The 22,947-nt window shown below is 36.9% G+C and overlaps 3 protein-coding genes across 5 annotated transcripts; 2 read left to right on the top strand and 1 right to left on the bottom strand.

Annotated features, from left to right (window-relative positions):
- Positions 1-226: 226 nt before the first annotated feature.
- calcoco2 (calcium binding and coiled-coil domain 2) lies at positions 227-10,144 on the top strand. Of its 2 annotated transcripts, none has more exons than XM_041973197.1 (15): positions 227-313; positions 783-962; positions 1,035-1,137; positions 2,047-2,207; positions 2,667-2,792; positions 2,909-3,034; positions 3,116-3,202; positions 3,283-3,380; positions 3,496-3,565; positions 4,940-5,107; positions 5,195-5,383; positions 5,677-5,793; positions 5,887-6,055; positions 7,310-7,338; positions 7,999-10,144. In XM_041973197.1, exons 1-15 carry the CDS (start codon positions 242-244, stop codon positions 8,158-8,160), a joined length of 1,857 nt encoding a protein of 618 aa, XP_041829131.1. In that variant the 5' UTR covers positions 227-241; the 3' UTR covers positions 8,161-10,144. The 2 variants fall into 2 exon arrangements, with proteins under 2 accessions (XP_041829131.1, XP_041829130.1); XM_041973196.1 differs by having other exon boundaries at positions 7,996-10,144.
- Positions 10,145-10,150: 6 nt separating this feature from the next.
- snf8 (SNF8 subunit of ESCRT-II) lies at positions 10,151-14,900 on the bottom strand. Its single transcript, XM_041973198.1, has 8 exons — positions 14,515-14,900; positions 13,342-13,392; positions 12,922-13,060; positions 12,672-12,776; positions 12,420-12,492; positions 12,171-12,312; positions 11,650-11,724; positions 10,151-10,627 (listed from the first exon to the last, which is right to left on the bottom strand). Exons 1-8 carry the CDS (start codon positions 14,563-14,565, stop codon positions 10,490-10,492), a joined length of 774 nt encoding a protein of 257 aa, XP_041829132.1. The 5' UTR covers positions 14,566-14,900; the 3' UTR covers positions 10,151-10,489.
- Positions 14,901-16,694: 1,794 nt separating this feature from the next.
- msl1b (MSL complex subunit 1b) lies at positions 16,695-22,230 on the top strand. Of its 2 annotated transcripts, none has more exons than XM_041973821.1 (9): positions 16,695-16,812; positions 17,332-18,030; positions 18,153-18,352; positions 18,433-18,794; positions 18,898-18,962; positions 19,075-19,142; positions 19,975-20,099; positions 20,218-20,290; positions 20,600-22,230. In XM_041973821.1, exons 2-9 carry the CDS (start codon positions 17,413-17,415, stop codon positions 20,688-20,690), a joined length of 1,602 nt encoding a protein of 533 aa, XP_041829755.1. In that variant the 5' UTR covers positions 16,695-16,812; positions 17,332-17,412; the 3' UTR covers positions 20,691-22,230. The 2 variants fall into 2 exon arrangements, with proteins under 2 accessions (XP_041829755.1, XP_041829757.1); XM_041973823.1 differs by having other exon boundaries at positions 16,696-16,812; positions 18,433-18,752.
- Positions 22,231-22,947: the final 717 nt, after the last annotated feature.

The raw sequence follows: 22,947 nt of genomic DNA, 5'->3' as shown, positions 1-22,947 counted from the left end.
ACAAGTAAAAAGTGAATAAAGTATCAATTTTACAAGAAAATAACAAAAGAAAAGTAAAAGAGAAAACCTACAGAGATCTTTTATCTATTCAAAACAATAAAAGAAACATGTTGATTCAGCAATATTGCATATAGAAATTAATTAGTCGTTTAAATGAAACATTTAAATTATTTTGCCATCTGTCGATTTAGCGTGTCATTACTTCGACACGCTTGTAACTCAAATTTCCGAGCAGCACTGAATGCACACTTGCCTGGGTGTCGGGACGACGAAGCACGACGTAGTTCTTAGGTCTACGACGCTGACAACAAATGTAAGTTTAATGCGATTTTCTGAAAGTTTCGAAATTATTTTAAGTTTGTAAAGTGGGCTGGAGTTTAAAACATAATCGTGTATCAATGCTAGCAAAGTCTTGTTTATTTTATGCTGTTTATGTTTCCTTTACTTTCGGTTTTATTCTTTCTTTTCTCGTGTTGTAAACGTAGGTTACTTTCTTAAAACAAAACTAAACAAAACACGTAGGATATAATATTAGCCTAAAAATCAGAACTACAGCCTTTTGTTTGTGTGAAATTTATTTTTGAATTTGTTATGAGTGAGTAAAAAGAAAATCCGAACAAACGAAAGCAAGATTTTTAACTGCGCAGGTAAAAAACAAAAAAAACAAAACATCAGTGACAGGAAGGAAAAGGCTTCTAAAACACCGGTGCTGCTTTCTGACACAACTTGTGGCACCTGCTGTCACCAGTCAGACACATTAAATGTCGTGTGTATTTTGGCAGCCCACCATGGATAGCCCTACAGAGGCAGCAGCAGCGGGTGATCTCTCGCCTCACACCTTCTCTCAGGTGGTCTTCATCGACATCCCCCACTCATACCCGCCCTCAACCCACATCACCTGCTGCTACACCCTCAATGCTGCATTCCAGTCTAACTCCAGGGACTGGGTGGGCATTTTCAAGGTGGGCTATTTTACAGACTTTTTGTTTATGTCCAGTAAGTGTTAAACTGAAGGGTGATTGTTTCTGTTGCAGGTGGGTTGGAGTTCAACCAAGGATTATCACACTTTTGTCTGGGTGGAGCTACACAATGATGTGGATGGGCAAGAGGCGATTACAAGGCAAGCCTTGTTTAAAGGTAAGTTGCACTTTCACTGCCAGGTGAAAGGGTTGAGTCATGTTTGGGATGTAAACTCCTCTTCGTGCCTGATATGTAAACAGTACAAGTATGATTCATCTTCAAATCCAGTTTTCCAAAACTCCCCTTACATAATTCTTACAAAGACTGCTAAATCCGACATGCAAACCAGAAAAAAATAAATAAATATGGATCCACTGAGTTCACAGGAAGGTCACTAAGGTAAAAAAAAACCAAAATGAACCATAAAAGAGGATCTTTATAACAACATTGTCAGCATTTAAATTTATATAGGATTTATACAGTCTATTGTTTAGGGTGAGATGTTGGTGAGTATACCATGAAGACTGCTTTCTTAGTATTTATGTAAGTTATGTGTCGTTCAACTATAATGGGATTTTACCATCTAATTTTGTTTAATTTAAAATATTTTTATATGCCCTTCAAAACTTGAACCATCTTAAACTTTGCGCCTGTTTCTTTCCCAACTCTTCGGTGCTTTTAGATTTAGTACAACACTGATGTATTGACCATAATTTATTTCAAATGATGCTAAAAATATGATACCAGCATTAAAAACATAAAGAAATGGCTGATTGTCAAACAGTTACTTCATCTGTTGACAGAAACATAAATACTCTACAATATTTGATCAGTTTATATTGAAGAATTAAAATAAAAATCTCTGATTATAACTGCAAGATGTTAAATTTTAGGCAGTTTTTGTCTTTTTAAGCGGAGGATCAGTTGGCAAAAGGCAAAAAAAAGGTTTTTCATTTAAATTATTTTTAATTAATTAATAAATAGCCATTAAAATAATCAACAGATTAAACAGAACCTAGTCTTCTGTCGTAGTAATGAATAAGATCAATATTTTGCTTTCTGTTTTCTCTGTCTTTGTTCCGTCAGATTACTACCTGCCAAAAGACGAGATCGAGTTCTACCAGTTCTGCTACGTTGACAGTACGGGGCAGGTGAGAGGAGCCAGCACGCCCTTCTGTTTCAGAAATGCAGTTGGGCAAAGCTTGGAGAGCAGCGCTGAAGACGACCTTCTGGTTGTTACCACACAGGTATTAAAATGCAAACAAGACATGTGAAATCTGTTCTAAGTTACTCTATGGACATGCTCCAGATTGAATAAATATGCAAGTTAGAGGTTATATTAGGGATATTTTAGAGATTATTATAAAAACACGTTGATAGACTTTCTTTTTACTTTGCAAATGTGGATTGATAACACAAAGTACCATTAGATGAACTTAAACTTAAAAAGTAAGTGAATGATTAAGTGGTGACTAAGTTCACCATTTATGTGGTCGCTGTAGTCAAACGCATTTTAAAAATGAGCCTTTCTGCAGCATGCTTGTTAGCTTTTTGCTCTTTTTTCTTTATAATTTGCTTTCAAATGCACATTTGACTGCAGGATTTGAACTGCTGCTTGCTGTACTTTTGTGAAACCAGATCTCTGAAAAGTAAATAAAGCTTTTTATTTACCTGAAATATGTGTACTTTTAAAAATCTTATCTCAGGAGCAAGTTGATCAGAGCCTGCGTGAGAAAACTCGGCTTCAGAAAGAGTTGGATGCCATGAGATTGGAAAATGAAACCTTAAAAAGCACTCTGCTGATGGAGCAAAGAGAAACTGCTAGCTTCAAGGTCTGCTTATCTGACTCTGGGTGATATTGTGGTTATTTGCTCATTGTGAAACAGAGAAGGTTGTAAACTTTAAATTGAACTTTGATAGGCTGACACAGTATGTTTGATCTGTGTAGGTGGAGATTGAGAAGAGCCAGGCAGCACAGACTGAACTGGTGAAAGGAATGGATCAGATCAAGGTGGAAAATGAAAATCTTAAGAGCAAGTTGCAGGCACAGCTGCAGGAGAATAACCACTTGAAGGTTTGTCTTCTGTTCATGTGTGATCTGTGAAGTCATTGCTGCATCATCGGTGATAAATTATAACTTTAATTTCATTACAAGGAGGAGGTCCAGTTGGCAAAGCAGAGGGAATTACAATATGACACCACGGAGCAGAGCCAGAGCTTGAATTCATTAAGAAAAAAAGAGGTAAGATTATTTTATCCTGGTAAAGGCTTCACAACTTAAATCAGTCCTGTCTTGTTCAATTTTCTGTTACATTCCTTCAGGAGAGATATGATCAAGCTGTGATGAAGATCAATCAACTAAAAGAAGAACGTGAGAAGCTGAAGGAGAAGGATTTTGCTCAAGATAAGGAGATTACCGAGTGAGACCAGTCTTCGCTTTTGTCTTTATTTTCATGGTTAAAATATGTGACCATATTTACAAGTTACTACAAACTGTTTTTAGGCCTCTAATGTTCATGTTTGTGTGTGTTTAAGTCTAAAAGCCAAACTCAGAGAAAGAGAACGAGAGCTGTTGAAAACAAAGGACGCCATCCAGCTTTTACAGGTAAAATAGATTCAATGCGCACCTATATTCATGATAAAACAGAAATTATTACTCCGCAAGGCAAAAGTTAAAGTGGCTAAAGTTGAAGTGCTCTTCAAGTTGCCATGTAGTTTATTAAGCTTTTTTAAATCATTAAACACATTAATAAGATTTCACTGGCGTGACTTCCTACAGATAAAAAAGAGACTGTTTCCAACAGCAGTTTGATGTGCATTTGATGCTAAAGTTAATGTTTATTACAGGAATAAAATATAGAATATAGAATATATCAGGGCTCACTGACTCTGGAGCTTTTGGGCCAGTGTCTTACAGGTGTTAGAGGTTTCTCTGCTGCAACACACCTGATTAAAACAAAATAGTTCTCCAACAGCTTGTTAAGTTCTGCACAAGCTTCTTAATGACCCATTGATTTGAGTCAGGTGTGTTGTATAAGGGAAACATCTAAAACCTGCAGGGTACTGGCCCAAGAGGTCCAGAGTTGGTGATCCCTGCAATATATAATAAACTATAGAAACATTTAGGTTAGTTGTGGAAGAACTGTACCTACTTCAAAGGAACATGCAATGAATGATGGTACAAAACTGTTGCACAGAAAGGTTTCAGGCAGGATTTTGTTCATTTTAAGTACAGAAGTAAGGTACGTCCAAATGTAGGAGTGAATAAATTGTCATGTTGATCCAGATGTTTTTCCCCTGTTAAGGGTTTTTAAACATATCTCCCAAAGTGAATTTGTAAATGACATACAGAGGCAGAACAGTGAACACATTTTAGACAAGAGGTCACAGAAATAGTCTCATCATTTTACATTTGATTTCAAGTAAACATTAAACATTGATACTTCTATTTTTTAGGAGGTCAGACAAGTATTACCTCTTCAATATTTAAATTACATGCAAATTATTCTGTTTTTAGATCCTTGATTCTATACCTCCCTAAACACATTAACATCTCTAACCTTTGAGATCTAGTGCCAACACAAGTTTTAGCTTTCCTGACAGTAAAAGCTGAGTTACATGACTTTTTAAATCTGGTCAAAAATAAAACAAAACCTTGTCATTAAAAACACTGATTGTTAAAGTAACGTTACTGGATAGACCACATTTTGATAATTTAGGGAAGGGGTGTCATTCCTACAGAATTTGGATGTTTCTTGCTGCAGCACACCTCGGATTTTTGACCTCGGAATCGGATTAAAGGGTTAACATGCTCGGGCAGAACTTGACTACAAGCTGTTGAGGAGAGACTTTTAATATGAATCAAATGTGTTGGAGCAGGGAAACATAAAACATGCAGGACTGTGGCCCTTGAGAACTGGTGGTGGACACTTCTGATTTATGGGAACAGTTATTGAAATGTGTACTTTCCCTGTGGCAGGTTGACGTTCAGAGCAGTAAGAAAGAGAAGGAGCGGCTCACTGCAGAGCTCCAGAAGTTGCAAGGCGTAGCACAGAGCATAGATACAGTGACAAGAGAGAACAAGGAGTTGGTTCGGAGGCTGTCGAACCAGGAGACTGTGCAGAATTCTTCAGAAAATGACCTGACGGTAGGAACAACAGAGAGGCTTATGGTCTCTTTAGAAAATTCTGGTGAGTGAACTTCAGAAGGAAGCTCATTGATGCGTCCTCCTCAGGTGCAGTGTCAGACTCTTGGCAGGCAGCTGCAAGAAACACAGGAAAAGCTGACTAATGAGAGGGAGGAAACAAGGAACACCAAGAGGCAAGTTGAGATCCTGAAAGATGAGCTGGGACGTGTCAAGGAGAAGCTGGCGAAAATGGTGATATCGTACGAGCAAGAGCAACAGAGAAATTCCAAATATGAGGTGAAGTCAAGCATCTAAAACACAGTAGAGCTTAGTTTTATCTTGAAAAGTATTTGGAGTAGTTGCTTTTTACCTGGGGTTGTTTTTCTTGAATACTAATATTTTAATATATGGTTATACTCTATATAATAGTCTGTTTTTAGCATGATTATAACTTCCCATATATGCAGAAAATGAGCTGCTTAGCCATTAGACTTGACAGATGCACACATATTTTTAGGCTTCATATGATAATAGTCAGATTCTGTTTGTGTTGAAACTAAAACTGTAGCTTTCCCGTCATAATTTTTCAGATGCAATGTAGAGAGATGAATGGAATGATTGCAGACAAGAACATAAACATTGAGGACCTGGACCAGCAGCTTGCTCTTGTGACTCGAGAGAAAGATGAGCTCACCAAAGAAAACTTGGTACACAAATATCATTTCCATCATTACTTGGCAAAAGTTTAAACTGGATGATTTTTGTGAATTTAGACACATTAACTGTGTTTATTCCATCAGGAACTCAAAGATCAAATTGAAGGGCTGCGTAGAGTTTTCACCAGCCATGACGCAGCTTCTGCTGACTCAGCATACATGCAGCCTAATGTCACCTCTCCAGCTGGTGACACTTCAGCCTCCAATGACCAGCAGGCACCAGACCAGTCCGATAACATCTATGAAACCATAGGTACGAAAAATATAAACACTTTTTGTACATTTTAAAGCCAAAAACTATACTTCACTTGTTGGATGAAGAGGACGCTCATTGTTAGAAAACAGTGGTGTTTTTCTTACCTGAAGTACAGTGGAGGTCTAAGGACTACTCATCGTGGTGCTCAAAGATGGGATACCCTTATGTTTTTTTCTAGAAACAGTAACATGTTCACTTGAGATAAAACTGAAGACCTCAGAAGTGACAGTAGATCTGATGTACTCATGACAGGGCTGCCATGATATCTGCTTTTAACTTCATGATTATTGTGTCCAGAATCATTCAGAATATCTGGTGATTTAAAGTATTTCAGTTGCAGGATTTCCTACACTACCTTTTATTCTATCTGTAAACCTCTTCCAGCAAATCTAGACATTATTTACAATCTGTTCTCCATGATAGATCTCTCCTGCTGACATCTCTGACAAATACTTTTACTGTCACACATTAATCTCAAGTAAACATTGCCTACCTAGGACCCAACATTATGTTGCTGCTTCTTTTTCTGGAGCATATTAAATTCATGGCCCTAGTACAATTTAATGTACAATTTAAAGAACTGCTTCAAGAGTGTTCAGCAAAGCAGGAAAGATAGGTTAGGAAAGTATGTTGAAGCTTCTGTGTTTTCATTTGACTTTCTTTTAATCTGGTTTGAGTACTTAGCTCTTTAAGTTTCAAGAAGCTTATTGTCATGTGCACAGCAGAAAAACAGGGTGTGTACTGAGCAATGAAATCTGTTTTGACAACACAGACATTCAGAGAAAACTAAAACTAAGCTCCAAGCAATAAAAAGAAGAAAAAAAGAAAAAGAGCTGACTACCACTTAGTTAATATTTCCCATCCTGTTTGAATTCTTGCTTGTGTTGTTCTTGTGAGATGCAAGTCGCTTTGGAGAGAAGCATCTGCCAAAGGACTATAGAATAGAATAGAATAGAATAGCATGCTTTTGATGGAGCAGGTTACATTTAGAGGTTCCTATTGAAATGAACTCTTTTTAAAATACAACCATTTGACTCATTGTTCTTCTGATTATAATCCAAAAAATTGTATTAAAACATTTAAATGTCATCAGGCCAAAATATGGAGTTGTTGCAATTTAACAAATAACCAAGGAATAATAAACCAGATTGATTACTGAAAAAGTACCAGCTGACGCCTTAGACTGAACAATAAATGAATGTTTATATAACGATACTTGGGTGCAGTAAACTAATTTACTTTTCTTTACAGATAGCATTGAAGGATTACAGGGAGAGGAGGTAAGTCAAGTTATTTCCCTCAGCAAACAGGTTTTAAAAGTTAAAATTTATTCTTATTTAATGATCTAAAGCAGCAGAAATAGGAAGAGATGCAGTAAAGGGGTAAATATGTTAAGACCAAAAGTAAAAGTTGAGAAGAAATGTGATAGAGGGGCTCAGGCACTGCCGATCTCTTCAGTCTTTGGTGAATTGTGTGAAGGAAAGAAATATTATCTGCCTTCTCAATGAGAGGTGCGAACAGACTGTAATTAATTTAAAAGTCTTTTTCATTTTGTTTCATTCATTCATTCATAATTGTAAATGAATCCAGGTGTTAAGAGGTTAAATGTGTGGAAGAAAACTAATTTATGTTTAAATCTCATACAATGTTTAAATAGCATTAAGTAACCTGGAGAGCCAGAAAAAAAATTAAGCAAAAATTAAGCAAATCCTGAACATTGCATTTAATTTCTTTGAGGATCTGGTATTAAAGACATAACTTCCAAAGCATCTCTGATTTTAACAACATATAAAGAAGGAAAACATCCCCAGCTCACATCATCTTTAGATATCCACACGAGTGACTCGACCATTAGTTTATTTTGAGCAGACTTAAAACATAATACTCTCCCTATTTTGTTACCTGTTGTGAAACACTGTCTCTATTTCTATCCCCAGCAGTCACTGGTGTGTCGTCACTGCCAGGAGAGTTTCCCGGGCATTACCCGAGACGAACTGGAGCAGCATGAACAGAGTCACCGAGTGTGTCCCTTCTGCACAATGATCTGTGACCATATGGAGCAGTCCGTGTTTGAGGATCACGTCTATGGCCACGAGTTGTGAGCGTGGTGTCAGGCTATGAATGTGGCCTGAGCTTTTCTTAAAAGATGGGCAGGTGTAGACGTTTGACTGTTTCCTTAACCCTTTAAGCTTTTGGGGGTCTGCCATGCCAGCTTCCAGGGATTTGCAAAATGCCTGTGTTATCTCAGCACTGTGGCCAAAAGAAAAGTTAAAGCCTTTTTTTATTTAAAACCAGGGTTGCCAAAGCAGTTCTCTCGTTTCACCCATTAAAGGAACATTATGAATAATCAGTAGCATCTAGAGTGTAAGTTGGAGGTAGCAACCATCTCAAATGGCTTGTAGGCTCTGGCTTCATAAGACTAAATTACTTAACAAGAGTCATTTTGAACCAGATATTTTCAGGGGTGGATGGAAAATCTCTATTGAAGTTAATTCTGTTGACATTTTGGCCACCACTCTGTGACATTTCAGGACTCTTGTGCATGAATGAAAACAACCAACTTTACCACCACATCTTTACTTGTTTATTCTTGTTTCCTGAAATTGGCTGACTCATGCACCAGACTGTTATTGCCTTACATCTCGAACGTGTTACCTCAAACATCTTACAAAACAAAATCCACAACCTTGCCACATTTTTTTCCACTGTTGCCCCAAAAACAGTACTTTTCTTCTGTGTGCCTTTTTATGGCAGTAATATGGCCCGCTGTAAAGGGTAAAATTAGTGGTTGTGAGACAATGAAATTGCCAAATTGATTGGGTCTCAATTAAAATTTACTTTTCAGTTATATATCATTCTTCTCATAAATCCTCTTTCAGGTTAAATATTATTTTATCTACATGTTAAATCACTTCTTAATGGGTAAAACAAAATAAATCAAACATTTTTCTGGGCAAATTTCAGTTTTGCCAACAACATTCTGCACACTCACATATTTCTTAACTCCCTGTAATAACCTGGTGGGGTCGAGCCATTACTTAATATTCCTGTTGAACGTGAGGTTTGTTTTAGGGCAAAGCGTCATCAGTTTCCACACAGATATTGTTTGTTTTTTCTGTTCATCTTGCATTATTATTACAGTATATGCAGAAAACTTAAGCTAATACAAATACACTTTATTAATAAAAGGTGGGTTGGTGTTGGATCTGTACTTTTGCTTTTAATTTGTGGTATTACCGCCACTGAACTTTACTGTTTTGCTGTCAGTTTAACAAGTTGCCTTTATGTTACTGTTTTTTGTTCTGACAAAAGCACCCAAAATTTTGGCTAAAGCAGCACTGAGGTGTTTGGCATGGCTAGGCCTACAGGCATGTTTAGAAATGCTAAACTGTTAGACCCACCTCCAACACTGAACAGTTGGAGGCGCTGAGTCTCCACTTGGGTGTCAATAAACCATAGAAGAAGAGAGGAACATGCTATGTAAACAATAAGAGCTCCAGTCCTTTAATAGTGAAAATATTAAATTTGTTACAACTGGAACAGGTCTGCCTGTTTCATAATGTCCCTCTTCTAACTTTTTATATTAAATTGGCAACGTTTTCATTTGAATTTCACTACTAGATAAAGATTTTTTGTTCTTGCTGCTCTGTGCAGGATTTAATACAAAGTGCAATTAAATAATGATTTTTGGCTGAATATTAATAATATGCAACACCAGTTATGCAAAAATAATAAAACAGTTTTAAACAAGTTTTAAGTATAAACTTAAAAAGACCCAAGGAGCATGTTGCAAAAATGTTTTGGCATGAATGGTTTATGTGAGAGATGAGAAATTATCCTTAGAGTGGACGAATGTGTAATTTCACATAAAACTGATAGCAAAGCTTTGCATGAACATGTCTCACGAACATGAGGGAATTCTGATTTTCTATAATGGGATCGGAGTTTATTTAATGGTTTCTGATTGTAACTGTTAAATTATATGAAGGAGAAGCAATGTTATGAGAACTTAAGTCAATTATTTGAAATATATTCAAGCTGTAAATGCATTTAAAAATTCTGCAGAATAATAAAAACTCAAACATATCTGAGTTGTTTCATCAAAGGTTTATTTTTGTACAAGAATTAAAAATTTTTTTTTGGTTATTTACATTGAGATTTCCCTAATTACCCATAACAGAATGTCTTATCCAGGATGGCTGAAATTGTACTGCTTTTCAAAGGCTCCATGATAACATATGTATCCTCACTGCATAGCTGTGATGGAGAAAAACTTCCCCTCCTTGAGTCCAAAGGTGATCTCAGAGGGAGTTTACCTTGCCTGCCTACTCCAGAGAACCAACTAACCCTCTCACATGAGCCTCCCCTCCAGGCACATTTTGTTTACCACCATGCCTCTGACGCTGCCACCGCCAGTCTACCCATGACTCCTCATGGTGTCATCTGATTAGCCTCCTCTGGTGTGACATCACGAGAGGTCAGCTCAGAGAAGAGCGCAGGCAGCCAGTACTGCGCCTCGCCAGCTGCTTGAGAGTCCAGCCAAGCCAAACCTTCTTTCAGCAGATGATCCTGGAAATATGAGAGGTGGAATACACAGAATATGAAATCATGAACCCTGTGTGGGAGGTTGCATTTATTCATGTATCTTAAAGCTTTAAAAAAACATGTAATACTTTGCTTGATCACAATCTGGTCAAAGTATGTGAGGATTATATTATACAATACTTCCCGGCATCATCTAATGATGTATTTTGCTTTTGTGACCTCTGTGTTGCAGCTTCATTTCTGTCATTACACAACTGCCACTGCTGAATTTACTTTTGAGCAAGTATGTAAAAACAGACAGCATAAATTAATATATAAATATGGATATAAAATTATACCTACTGCAACACCTGAGCAGGTGACTGTGCTACTATTGCTGCATTTTGACTGGCAATGTCAGGTGAGGGTCATCGTCATTATTCAAGTTATTCAGTGTAACATAAATAAAATTCTTCAAAGTATATGAATACAGCGGGACTGGAAACTACAAAACTTGTTTGTTGTGTATTTATTCAGGCAAATAACTTACAAAAGGAGCATCTCAACACTATTAATGTTTTAATTTTAGAGATAAAGCTAAAGAAATCTCAAAGGCAGTTATTTCTAGTGCCCTGAGACTGACCATTAATAGACTGTTCATTGATTGATCTAGTCAGAAAAACGCCTGCAGCTCTACTGAACTTCTAAACTCAGATCAGAATAAGGTGCATGGACAAACTGATGGACAAATAAGCAACTGAAAATTAATTTAGAATTTAAGTTCTTTAAAAAAATAGCCACCATTCATGAAGCAAAGATCTACCCAAGTTTAATGTTAGTAGTCGTACCAGAGATTTCTTTATTCCCCAATACTTCTTGTTTACAGGCAGTATTTAATACCATTTGACACTCCGAGGTCTAATTTCATTTTAAAACAAACTATTTTTAATGGATGCTGCAGGCCAGAAAAAGTATTAAAGACTTTCTTTATTTATAAATAATTTAATCACATTATTTTTTAATGATTTCAAAATATTACAGAAACAAATGAGCTGATAAAAACTTACCAGAACATGACACGCTCGTTCCTTCTCCCATTTTAGACTGTCCTTGATCTCACTCACTGAGACATATCCCTTTTTCTACAAAGAAACAACCAAATATCATTTTGCAGCAGAAAGACAAGCTACTTCTTTGGCATAAAAAAACCTTTTTTAGGCAAAATCTGCGACTCTGAAGCTTCATCTCTGCTCTCAGCTTCACATAAACATGCAGGCATATGATTCGGAGTTGGGCTGTGTTGACGCTGGTATGTTTTGTTCAAACTTCTTACCTGATAAGACTGATGATATTACCTAAATAAAACTAAATATAACATAAAACCTGTATCTTCATAAGGAAGTGCATGTGTAAAAGGGACTTTATGCAAATTAGAACTTAACCAAACTTTTCAAGACTTAAAAAAAACTAATTAACTTGTCTAGTTGTAACTATAACTTTCAACTGGAAAAATAAATGTAATAAAACATAATCTACTGTCAAAGTAAAACGTCTTAAATTTGGAAAAATACTCAGAGCTTCGCTGTACCTCAGCCAGTTGCAGAACTACAGTGTGATCCATGTTTAGCTCTGCTGGTACTGACTGGACCAAGTAAGAACCACCAACAGGAATCATCCCAAAGCCATTCCCCATCACCTTCAGCTTCTTTATGGCTCGGACCAAGTCGTCTCTGTGAAGCACAAATAACAATCAGTATGTGCATGGGAATTTAATGATGTAAATCGGAAACATTATTTAGGGAGAGCAACTTCAACAAATACAACTATTATTACTTACTGACTCACATCCTGAGCATACTTCCCCCGTCCCTTCAGCACTCTTTGATGGAGTTCATCCAGAGTAATTAGCCCTATAATAAAACACCCAAATTACAGTGTATGAGTCCATTTTTAGATATTATAAAGCCTGAGATACTTGTAATGATGATAGTTACATTACGCTGGAGTAAATGACCAAATGAAGTACCATTAATTGTTGCTCAAAAGCGCTGGATGTTATCAAAATATTATAGAGTTAAAAATTACAAACCTCCATTTCTGTGTTTTAAGGCAAGGCACACTTCAATAATCTGTACACCAAGCTCATAATAGAAATCTCCTACACCGAGCATCTCAGACCAAAAACCTTTTCCAGCTGTTAAAAAAAAAACAACAAAAAAATAAACAAAAACAGCAGTTTCAGTGTGTTAATTTTTAAAACAATGGACCTTTTGCAAGAGAAAAGGAGACATACTTTTGGCTCCATTTAACTTTATTCTGAAAATCCAAATGTTTCTTACAAGCAAGTGGGTCAACGCCAATGGTGGCACACATTTCTTGAAACTGGACTCTGAACTGCGAGTTCTTGCGGATCTCTTGTTTGTGCTTGCTGGCAAACTCCTCCAGGTTTGACTTGAAGGTTTCCAGCTGCTTAGACATCTGGCAGAAAAACAATAACAGTTCTGTCAACATAAAATACTACCTTTATACCAAAACTTAATTTGTTCATTATAGTCATGGAGTACTGAAAACTGTCACAAATACAATGATAAATTAAGGTTTTATTTAGACTAAAAGAAACAAGAAATAGATGCCAAATGTTATGAGAAGAGCTGAAACAAAAGCTTATCATAATCATGGAAAATACGCTAATTTTTTAGGCTGTTTTTCCCAATTACTTTAATAACTGAAAATGTAGAAAAAATTAGAAAGAGACTTACCTGGACGATTTGGTCTTCTGCAAGAACAGTTCCTCTTTCTTTATATTTGGCCTAAAGAGAAAGCAAAGCAAGATTAAGAACATAAAGAAATCCTAGAAACAAGACTGTGCAAGGTGTTGATCCAGTCCTCATTTCTTCATATTCTACTTCCATGTAGCCAGGCTTGTTTTATTGGTCTGTAACAGTTCTCCAGGCTTCATTTGTTCAAAGTTTTTCTATGGACTTCGGCTGCTTTTTCACTCAATTTCAGTCCAGTATATGTATTTGAGTAATTTGAGGAAACTGGCTGAGTAGAGAACAAACTGAGGTTTGCAAAAATAAAAAAGAACTAGACAGAACCAGTGGCAACGTCTTACTGAGTGATGAATCCTCCCCAGAGCCCAGACCTCAACATTACTGAAGAAGTGTGAGATCATTTTGATAGAAAACAGAACAAAAAGCAGAAGAATAAAAATATGAAGCAGAAGGAGGATAATAATAGTGATATGAAATATTAATTTGGAAGTTTGTTAGAATTGCACAAAGCTATACTGTCATTTCATTTAGGTTTGCACATCTTTCAGTGGATTGTTACACCTGTTACTTGTTTTCCTGGCAATTCACTTTAAAACATTAGGGTGGCTCAATACTTTTCTACTGTACATGTACTGTAGTAATCATGCAATCTGTCAAACATCAGGTTTTCTTTTTCTTTTTTTTATGTGTGTGCAGACAAAAACTATTAGCTGTTGCGGTGTTTTAGAAAATCATATACCAAACAAATATGGGTGAAATAAGGAAGTGCAAGTCAATTTTAGGTTCAACATTTCTGTAAGGATAATTCAGTTATTATTTTATCTCTTGATAAAATTTAATTCCTTTATATATATATATATATATATATATATATATATATATATATATATATATACATAATGTCAAATTATTTAATATTTTAGGAAATATATTGTGTGCCAACAAAGAAAATTCAGAAATTGTTACAAGATGCCCAGATGCTACAAAATCCAGGTAGGTATTACAGCAGATTTCCCATCTATAGGAATTCAGGAACGTTAGGCTAGAAGACAGTCTTCCCAAAGTTATATCTTCTAAAACGGTGTTTTAAATCTTTTACAGAGCAGCAGATTCACAGATGTCACCAAGAAAACCAATATTTAGTAACAGCTTAAATACCTCTGCCAGCTTCTTTTTGGCAATAGCTCCAGCACCAACACCTCTCCGCATCCTACTGATGTTTAGTGTAAAACAAAAAAGACGAATCTACAAATCACAACTAGGTGTGGGATCAACGCAGATTAATGTCAAGTGTGTACAATTTAAGTGTAAACAATTAGCGACAGATTCAAGCTAACTTAGATCTACTAGCTTACTCAAGCTACTAACTTTCACCAGTTTTCAAATGTTTCCCTTCAGTATGCACTTGTAGACTAAGGTTATCTTCTAAGTTAGCATTTTCCTTATGAAAAAAAAACTATTAAAAAGTTTAAACGTATTTTTCTGAAACAATCCTGGATATCTAACGAGCATTTAGTAAAACTGCTTCCATTTTGACAACAAGGAAGTAGGTACGTTTCTAAGACTTTAAGCCAAAAACTGCTCATACAGCGCCCCCTGCTGTCTTGGCGTGTGTAATACGCGTGTTAAACTTCCAAAAAGTGGCTTTTGATTGTCCCATGGTTCCTAATTAGATATACATTAGACTAAATCTTAATTGGATGGCTTTAAATATGTTTAAAAGAAGCATTCAAACACACAAACAGTAACTTCAATGCATTCAATGCTGCTTTGTGTGGTTATTAGTAAGATAAATAACTTATTAAGACTTGGGGAATCATTCATGTTTTATGTGGTATAACATCAAATATTTTGATTACAAACAAACAAACAAACAAACAAACAAACAAATAAATAAATAAATAAATAAATAAATAAAAATTTCTCTAAATTATAAAATACCTGTGTTGAAATTATAGCCTTTGTATTAGGGTTGGTTTTGACCACAAAAAAATCCCTGACAAAAAAATGCCGGAGGCCCACACCAAAAACATTAAACTCAATATTTTCGTGAATAAGGAAGCCTAACAAGGTAACCAAGAGATAAGAAACAAATCAGACACTTGTTTTTTTGTGTATTTTACAGCTGATTTAAGACACGGGTCAAAACCGACCCATTAACACAAGAGATGGTAACAGAAAACAAACATGAGGAAAATTGAACTTTTAAAAACTGAACAAATTACAAATCTATTTGTATAATATAAACAAGACTACTTGTTGATACTCAGCAGAATCCACATTCACTTTGATTTCTGTACATTAACATGATTAATAACTCACAAATACCATCTGAATAACCTCTTTTATTGCATTAATTTATGTGTTGTTCTTGCACTGAGCCATGCATGAAATATTATTTATCAGTGCTTGCTCTGGTTTCACATACATTTTGTTTTCTCAAGAAGTCATGTCTGAATCAATGATAATTCATATACCATTACTATGACACGCTACTACACGCTACAAACATGTCTCTTATGGAACTGGTCTCTTAAGATGACTGTACCCCTTAAACACAAGGCACTGGCAGTCATAACTGGAAATACAAAAAAGCATACACAGTTAAGGCAATTTGTGATTTGAATGAGCTTAAAATAATAATAAATAAATAAATAAATAATAATATTAGTATAAAATTCCAATATGACAAAAAAAATTTTACCTGAAATTTTGCTTAAAGAGATTCACATATGTTACACTAATCTTAATTAACATTCTGGCAGGGCCATGGCATTTTAATTATATATTTTGAAAGACCTGGATTGAAGAAGTACAAACCAATTAGGCTAACAAATGTGTTTTTGGACCTAGAGCAACCACACTTTCGCATTGGGAGGACATGCAAACTCAACACAGACCTTGACCCAAAAGATATCCAGCTGGAATTTAAACCAGAAGACTTTTTGCTGTGATGTGAGATGTGTGATATGACTACCACAAGCGTGGCTTGTACACACCTCCTATGGTTCTTTACAAGTTACAAAGTTTTGATAGTTTGCCATAGCCAATATGGCGGCGCCGTTGACGTACAATCCGGTAACCAATGCGAGCACGTCTACTTTAATTGCTCTTCTTTTGTTGCATTTTTCGAATATTCTCGGGGAGGTTCCTCGCAGAATTTGTGTATATAGATATATTTTAAATAAAAGTACTAAGTCACTTACAGCAAAAACTTATTGCTGTGTGAAGACTGGTTTAAATGGGTAAAGAATACCGTTCAAACATCGTGTTATCGCCTAATTATGCAACGAACAGCCTCAGTGCAGTGTGTCATCGCCCCCTACTGACGTCCCTCTGTTGGAAATCTCCAAAACACAAGAAATGGCCATCCAACAAATTACGCATGCGCTCTAGTCGGCGCTTTAAAACAAGTCTTGAGGAGGGAACATGAAGGCACTGCAGGCTTCATTCGAGGTAAGCTTAAAAATCCGAACATATGTTATCACAAATACTTATAATTTAACGTGGAGTGCAGCGACGTCGTTGCACGGTTTCCCCAAGGAGAAAAAAATCTTGGTTAAATTAGCCGGCTAACGTTAGCATGCTAGCTAGCTGTTATTGTTTTTCGTGATTTCGAGAACCAAAATGGAGGAGATGGCTGCTGCTGGTGTCCTACACAGCCACTCCCGAGTCCTTGTTGGCAGCCCTTACTCTAAAATGTCTGCCCGGGCGTACCATTTATCCGTTAAATTCTTATTAAAGTATTGCCTTTTTATCAGTGTCATTGTTTCTCTTTATGTAATGCAGAGTAAACACAGTTAGGTGGAATTTCAAAGCCGGCGAGCAATTTTAAAGAACGGGTGTACACGTTAATTTTGAAGTCTTTTTTGGCTTGATAAAGTGGTAGAAGGTATTCTTTCCCCAACTCAAAGAGTGAGTGTCGTCATATTGACAACTATAGCACGGCAAATGTCTTTATTCTTTCTTTTACAGCCGCAAACTTTACATGGGAAGTAGCTGCGGATAAACTGCACCGCTGAGACTCCTGCAGGATGGGAAGTCGTTGTGCTCGTCATGACTCTGAGACCCACATTGTTTCCAAATACAGGATTCAGGCAAAACGTTAACACAATAAACTTTGAAAAAACGCACTTTGGGGTTGCCACTGTGAGTCCTGTAAGCATCAAAAGGGAGCCCTGCGACTTTGCTATAGATGTTGAAGGCGTACAAAGGGGGGAGATCCCAAGTAAATCAAAGGACTTAGAGCAGAATTACATGACAAGCAAAGTTGCCCTCGCTGCCACAGTTAGAGAAATAGTTCAAAGAGATAAAACTGTGGGGATATTGTCCCCTGTCAGACCAATGGGGGGTGAGGGAACCCCAGTGAAAGGTAAACCCCTCTCTGTTGACAATATGGATAATCCTCAGATGACTGTAAACAATAATCCTAAGGATGCTGGTGGTGATGATAGTGCGAAGGGGGTTGTCCCTGGAGTCCTTGGCACTGCATCCATTGAACTCTCTTCTGAGGGCAAGTGGAGGAACATTAGGAAAACCCCTGCCAATCCCCACACACAAGCTAACTGCCTCCGCCAGATTCTTCTCCTCCAGCTGGATCTCATTGAACAACAGCAACAACAGCTGCAGTCCAAGGACAAGGAGATAGATGAGCTCAAAGCAGATAAGGAGACAGTATGTAATTTTTTTTTTTTTTTTTTTTTTTTTTTTTACAAAAATTGGTTGTTTTATGTGTTGCATTCATATATTTAGGTTTTCAGTAAATGTGTAGTAATTATTATCTTTGTCTTCAACAGCTACTTGCACGCATCGAGCGTATGGAGCGCCGCCTCCAGCTCACACGTAAGGATGTGCCCCGTGACAAGCGCCTTTTCCAGCCCCTGGAGCCATGGACCCCTGATAAAGAGGACATATGGGATCTGGACATAGAGGAGAGTCCACAGCCTAACCAAGCCACTCCCCTACAATTCAGCCGGGGTGGCAAAGGTCAAAAAAGGTAAGTAAAAGACACAATCAAGACAAAATTTTGTCATATTTTTGTACTTGCACTCATTTTTTTTTTTTTAATGCACACAGGAAATCTTGCTTTGGAGATGCAAAAGCTCAGAAATCTCAGGGTAAAAGTGCAAAACTTAGTCCCCAGAAGTGTGAAATCGAGCCTGGGTTTCCCAACCAAAGAGGGCTGCGCAGTAAGGAAACCCCAGAGAAGAATGTTCCAGTGAGGTCGGGGGTAGAAAGGGACAGTTTGCTCCCATGCAAAGAGGAGCCTGAGCTGAGCTGTCAGATGGAGGATCTGCCCTTCATGTCTACTACAGAAATGTATCTGTGTTGCTGGAACCAACCTCCTCTATCCCCTCTGCGTGAGACTTCCCCTAAAAAGGAGGAAGAGGTGGCCAGTGAGTGGACTCCTCATGTAGTACATGATATGCTGATTGTTTGTAAGCCTAACCTATATCCCACCTTTAAACACTTAATCCATCAAATGTACTGAATACACCATCTATGAATAACTTATTTCCTTTATTTCTTTCTACATGCTAGTTCCCTCTTGGAGGGAAAACTATATAGAGCCACTGGATGAGGATTCTTCTTTTAATTCCCCTGAGGTGAGGCGTGTCTTTTTAAAAAAAATAAAATAAGTTTTACAGTTGCAGCATCATGTATTAGATAGAATGCCTTTGACTCTTAAATTAAGTGTGAAATTGTTCTCCCATTAAGCCACTGGATGACGGCGTGTTTTTGAAACGTCACTCAAAGCTGGAGTTGGATGAGAAGAGGAGGAAAAGGTACCAGTCACAGAATCAAGCTATTTGGTTTGAGATTTTTATGTCTTTCTCTTGAGTCTAAATAATGCAGAGAGGGTTAGGGTATTGATAATAGATTTGCTGATATTTGTTTCAATTTTGGCTATAACGGACAAAGGGATATTTGACTGTTAAAAGGGAAACCAATCATGGATCTAGGAACAGTAAATGATTATTTGAACAAAAATATTTCTTTGGAGGTCTACCGAAGTGGTCACATTTTGGTTTGACAGGTCTAACTTTAATTTAAAATGGACTTTAAAGACATATTGAATGTTGTACAGTCTTTTTGCCAACCAGTAAACATGAATAGTGAAAGTGAGCCATTGGTAATTGATGCTAATTTATTATCTGAGTCACAGATAGGGGGAAGTATTTTTTACAATCACTGCATCGATAGTAAGGCATAAATTATATAGTAAAGTAGGGGAATAAATTTTATACTATGCCTTACTATCGATCCCATGAATTATAATTTCGTTCCCCTCATGTCAAATATGTAGATTGACAAAGAATTTTGAAATATTCACATTTAAGCATTATCATATGTGAACACAAAGTATTTGGGATAAAATAGTATAGCCTGTATTCTGACAGCTCATTGAAGCACCATACTTGTTACTTGGTGAATAGGTAGAAGGATGGCAAGTATTCAGTCATTTTCTGTTCTGCACGTGACTCATCATCTGTTGTAGCTTTGATGCAAACACACAACCGACCAGCTTTGTTGCTCTGGAAAGGCATGCACTGCGTTTTCTCATTTGATCCTACCTCATTACACCTTCTGCCATTTTAATTAATCTTGTGTTTGTAGATGGGACATCCAGCGGATCAGAGAGCAGCGCATGTTCCAGCGTTTGCAGCAGCGTATGAACAGGAAGAAAGTCGTCCAGGAGACTGAGCCTGAGCTCTCGTCCTTCTATCCTGACACGGAAGATGGTACAGCTCCTGTATTTAATACCTGGATTAAACTGGATGCAGTGTAATATAATAACAGAAAAGCTTTTAATTCAAAAGGTTTTCAGCTTGATTTTTTTTTTTTTTTTATTTCTTCCAGTTGAAACTATTGTGATCACTCCCTTCTTGCCTGTGGTTGCATTTGGCCGGCCACTGCCCAAACTCTCACAACAGTAAGTTAAGAAATGTTCTCCTTTAATTCTGTTTGCACTGGTGTCATGAAAGAAGTAAGAAACTGGTTGTCAGTGAGACCTGCTAGAAAAAAAATTAAGATTTACTATCATCATCTGACCTAAACGGGTTACTGATTGTGGTCTGGTTTAATATGACTAGATCTGTGATAATATTTTTGTTGTCAGTCTTGTATCCTTTTTAATCTGTTGATGGTAAAGACTGGGTTAAAAAAAAAGACGAAATGAAAACAAAAATTGTTCTTAAATGCTTTTAAAACTGAAAGTTGATTAAATGTCGTTTACCTTCAGGAACTTTGAGCTGCCTTGGCTGGATGACCGAAGCCGATGCCGCATCGAGGTGCCCAAAAAACACACACCTCACCGGACCTGTCGGAAGTGAAGCTCATAACAACGAGAGCTTCTGCTCCACGCCTGCATTAGAAAATGCTACATTTGTCTTGTCTGGGGAGGTTGGGTTGGACGTATCGGTCATCACTGTTAATAACTGCTGTTGCTTTCAGTCTGAAGGGCAGTGAATAATCCATTCTTTACATGTCACCACAGACCAGCTGATCTCCTGCAGAAATATTGGGAGATGGAGACACTAGATGTTGCAAGATTACAGTTCCCATGCTAGCAGCTGTTCTGTGCATGTTCTGTAACACGTTTGAGATGTGTTTTGTTCAAGCTGTCCCATTCAGGTTTTTATCACAACAAACATGGAGTTCTTCTCAGTTTTTATGGTTACTGTTTTGATGGGATAAACTGGGAGCTATAATCTTGAGTATGTGGAGGAAATACTTGTCGCTATTTAGACTCAAAATGGAGCTTGACCAGTTCGCCACAAGCAATACAGCTCCATCCTCATGCTGCGTGTACTTTTACCACATTAAATCTTCCTGCTTAAGAAGATAAAATCTAAAAAATCTTGACTTATCGTGCTGTGTATCGCCTATTATTGTTAACACACAAATTTATCAAAATGATATCAGTGTACTGTGTGATATTGGGAGTTTTGAGCCAGCATGATTACATATATTTAAAAAAAAAAGTCATATTTCTGAAGCCAATCCAGTGTAAAGAAACATTTGGTCAGGAGCTAAGCAGTGGTTCTTTGTTGTCAGAGGGGTTTTTTTCATCAAAAATAAGACAGGTGGTAATTTTGGCTTTAAATTCAGTGATTCTGTTCCCTTTTTTGTTCCTGTTACTTTCTGTTTTATGTGAGTTGCATGGACTATTTTCCTGTTGCAAAAATAAGATTGTAGCATGGCTTGATCCCAGAATGGAGGATAATCTCTGCTCATTGGGCTACTAAAACTACAAAATGTTGTTCTTGAAAGCATGAAGTTTTGCTGCTCTGTTCAACAAGAACTGCAGCCTGAACATTCTCGTCATAAAGTGATTTTTCTGTGTTTCCAATCTTAACAATATGCTTACCTCCAGTGAATATTAGGCAAGTTATGTGTATGCGCTGGCCTCTTGAGTTGACTGATGTTCAAGGGAGCAATTTTTGATGACTAATAAGCTTTTTAGCTGTAGTTATAGCAACGTTTGCCGGTATGTTCTCTAACATGCTGCACGTTAATCTCTCCCTTCTGAACTAATCTCGATCACAATCGCTGTGATTGATCTCTGCAGACGTTTCTTCCTCGCTGCGTATGCTCAACCTGTTCTGCGTATGATGCAACGGCTTTCTGCAGCTTCAAAACTTCGACTGCCAGGCTTTTTGTTGAGGCAGCTTGAATAGTTCATTTTCTTCACCTTGGTTTTCCATGTACATAGCTTTCAGAAACAAATGTACATAAAACATGGCTGTTATTTTTTTATTATTTAATGTTGACAGTGTTGAGTACATTCAATATTGTTCTATGATTGTATGTTGATAAAATGACAGTTTTGAAAGTTACATTTTTTTGGGGAATAAAACAATATCTCTATGATGTTTGGATCTGATGTCCCTCTTTGATAAATATGACCGTTATATATTTTACATTTGTTTTTCAGAATTATGAGCCAAGTAATTTGGAAATATTGGGACACTTGACAGAATTTTGAAAAATGTATTCAGCTTAGAGTCATATAATAAACATTGGCTTTTAATATATGATCTCAGCATAACCTGTTGGTACCAGATATCCCATGTGTGGGAAATGACACATATTTTTCCCCTCCAAGTACCTACAGGTTATACACCATTGGAAAGCTAAGATTAGTGAGATTTGAACAATGTACATCATTCAAGGCCACAATCATAACTAGATTATGCAAACACATTTCAGACTAGTCGCAATGCAGTTAAACTTTAAAGCCATATAGTTCTCCAGTAGAAGTATTGCAACAAATATTGTCCTGATCAACAAGGGTCCATTAAAACATGCCTATCCATAAAAGTCTGTTAGGGTGAAAGTGGCAGGATTTTAATGGGTTAAAAATTGGAAAAACATGGACTGACAATGCTCACTGACATAAATCAGAAAAAAGTTTTTGTTTTTCAAGATTATATAATAACATGCCCAGTAGCTAAAACTGCCAATTCATGTACTACTAAATTATAAAAACATTAAACCTAATGTCGGAGAACGGTCGGTGACAATCACAGTGCCTTTGAACTGACCATAAAATGTTACTTAGATGTCAGCACTTCATTAAAATCCAAA

The sequence above is a fragment of the Melanotaenia boesemani genome, chromosome 21 (genome assembly GCF_017639745.1).
Source record: "Melanotaenia boesemani isolate fMelBoe1 chromosome 21, fMelBoe1.pri, whole genome shotgun sequence".
Classification (NCBI taxonomy): Eukaryota; Metazoa; Chordata; class Actinopteri; order Atheriniformes; family Melanotaeniidae; genus Melanotaenia; species Melanotaenia boesemani.
The sequence above is the reverse complement of the archived record's forward strand: the minus strand, read 5'-3'. Positions and strand labels throughout refer to the sequence as shown.

Coding starts and splice junctions, on each gene's coding strand:
- calcoco2 (XM_041973196.1), top strand. CDS start 242: ATGCACACTTGCCTGGGTGTCGGGACGACGAAGCACGACGTAGTTCTT. Junction 963..1,034: donor ACTGGGTGGGCATTTTCAAG/GTGGGCTATTTT, acceptor TTTCTGTTGCAG/GTGGGTTGGAGTTCAACCAA. Junction 7,339..7,995: donor AAGGATTACAGGGAGAGGAG/GTAAGTCAAGTT, acceptor TTCTATCCCCAG/CAGTCACTGGTGTGTCGTCA.
- snf8 (XM_041973198.1), bottom strand. CDS start 14,565: ATGCGGAGAGGTGTTGGTGCTGGAGCTATTGCCAAAAAGAAGCTGGCA. Junction 12,493..12,671: donor CTTAAAACACAGAAATGGAG/GTTTGTAATTTT, acceptor GTTTTATTATAG/GGCTAATTACTCTGGATGAA. Junction 11,725..12,170: donor TAGTTCTGCAACTGGCTGAG/GTACAGCGAAGC, acceptor GTTTCTTTGTAG/AAAAAGGGATATGTCTCAGT.
- msl1b (XM_041973821.1), top strand. CDS start 17,413: ATGACTCTGAGACCCACATTGTTTCCAAATACAGGATTCAGGCAAAAC. Junction 18,963..19,074: donor CTTCTTTTAATTCCCCTGAG/GTGAGGCGTGTC, acceptor TCTCCCATTAAG/CCACTGGATGACGGCGTGTT. Junction 20,100..20,217: donor CTATCCTGACACGGAAGATG/GTACAGCTCCTG, acceptor TATTTCTTCCAG/TTGAAACTATTGTGATCACT.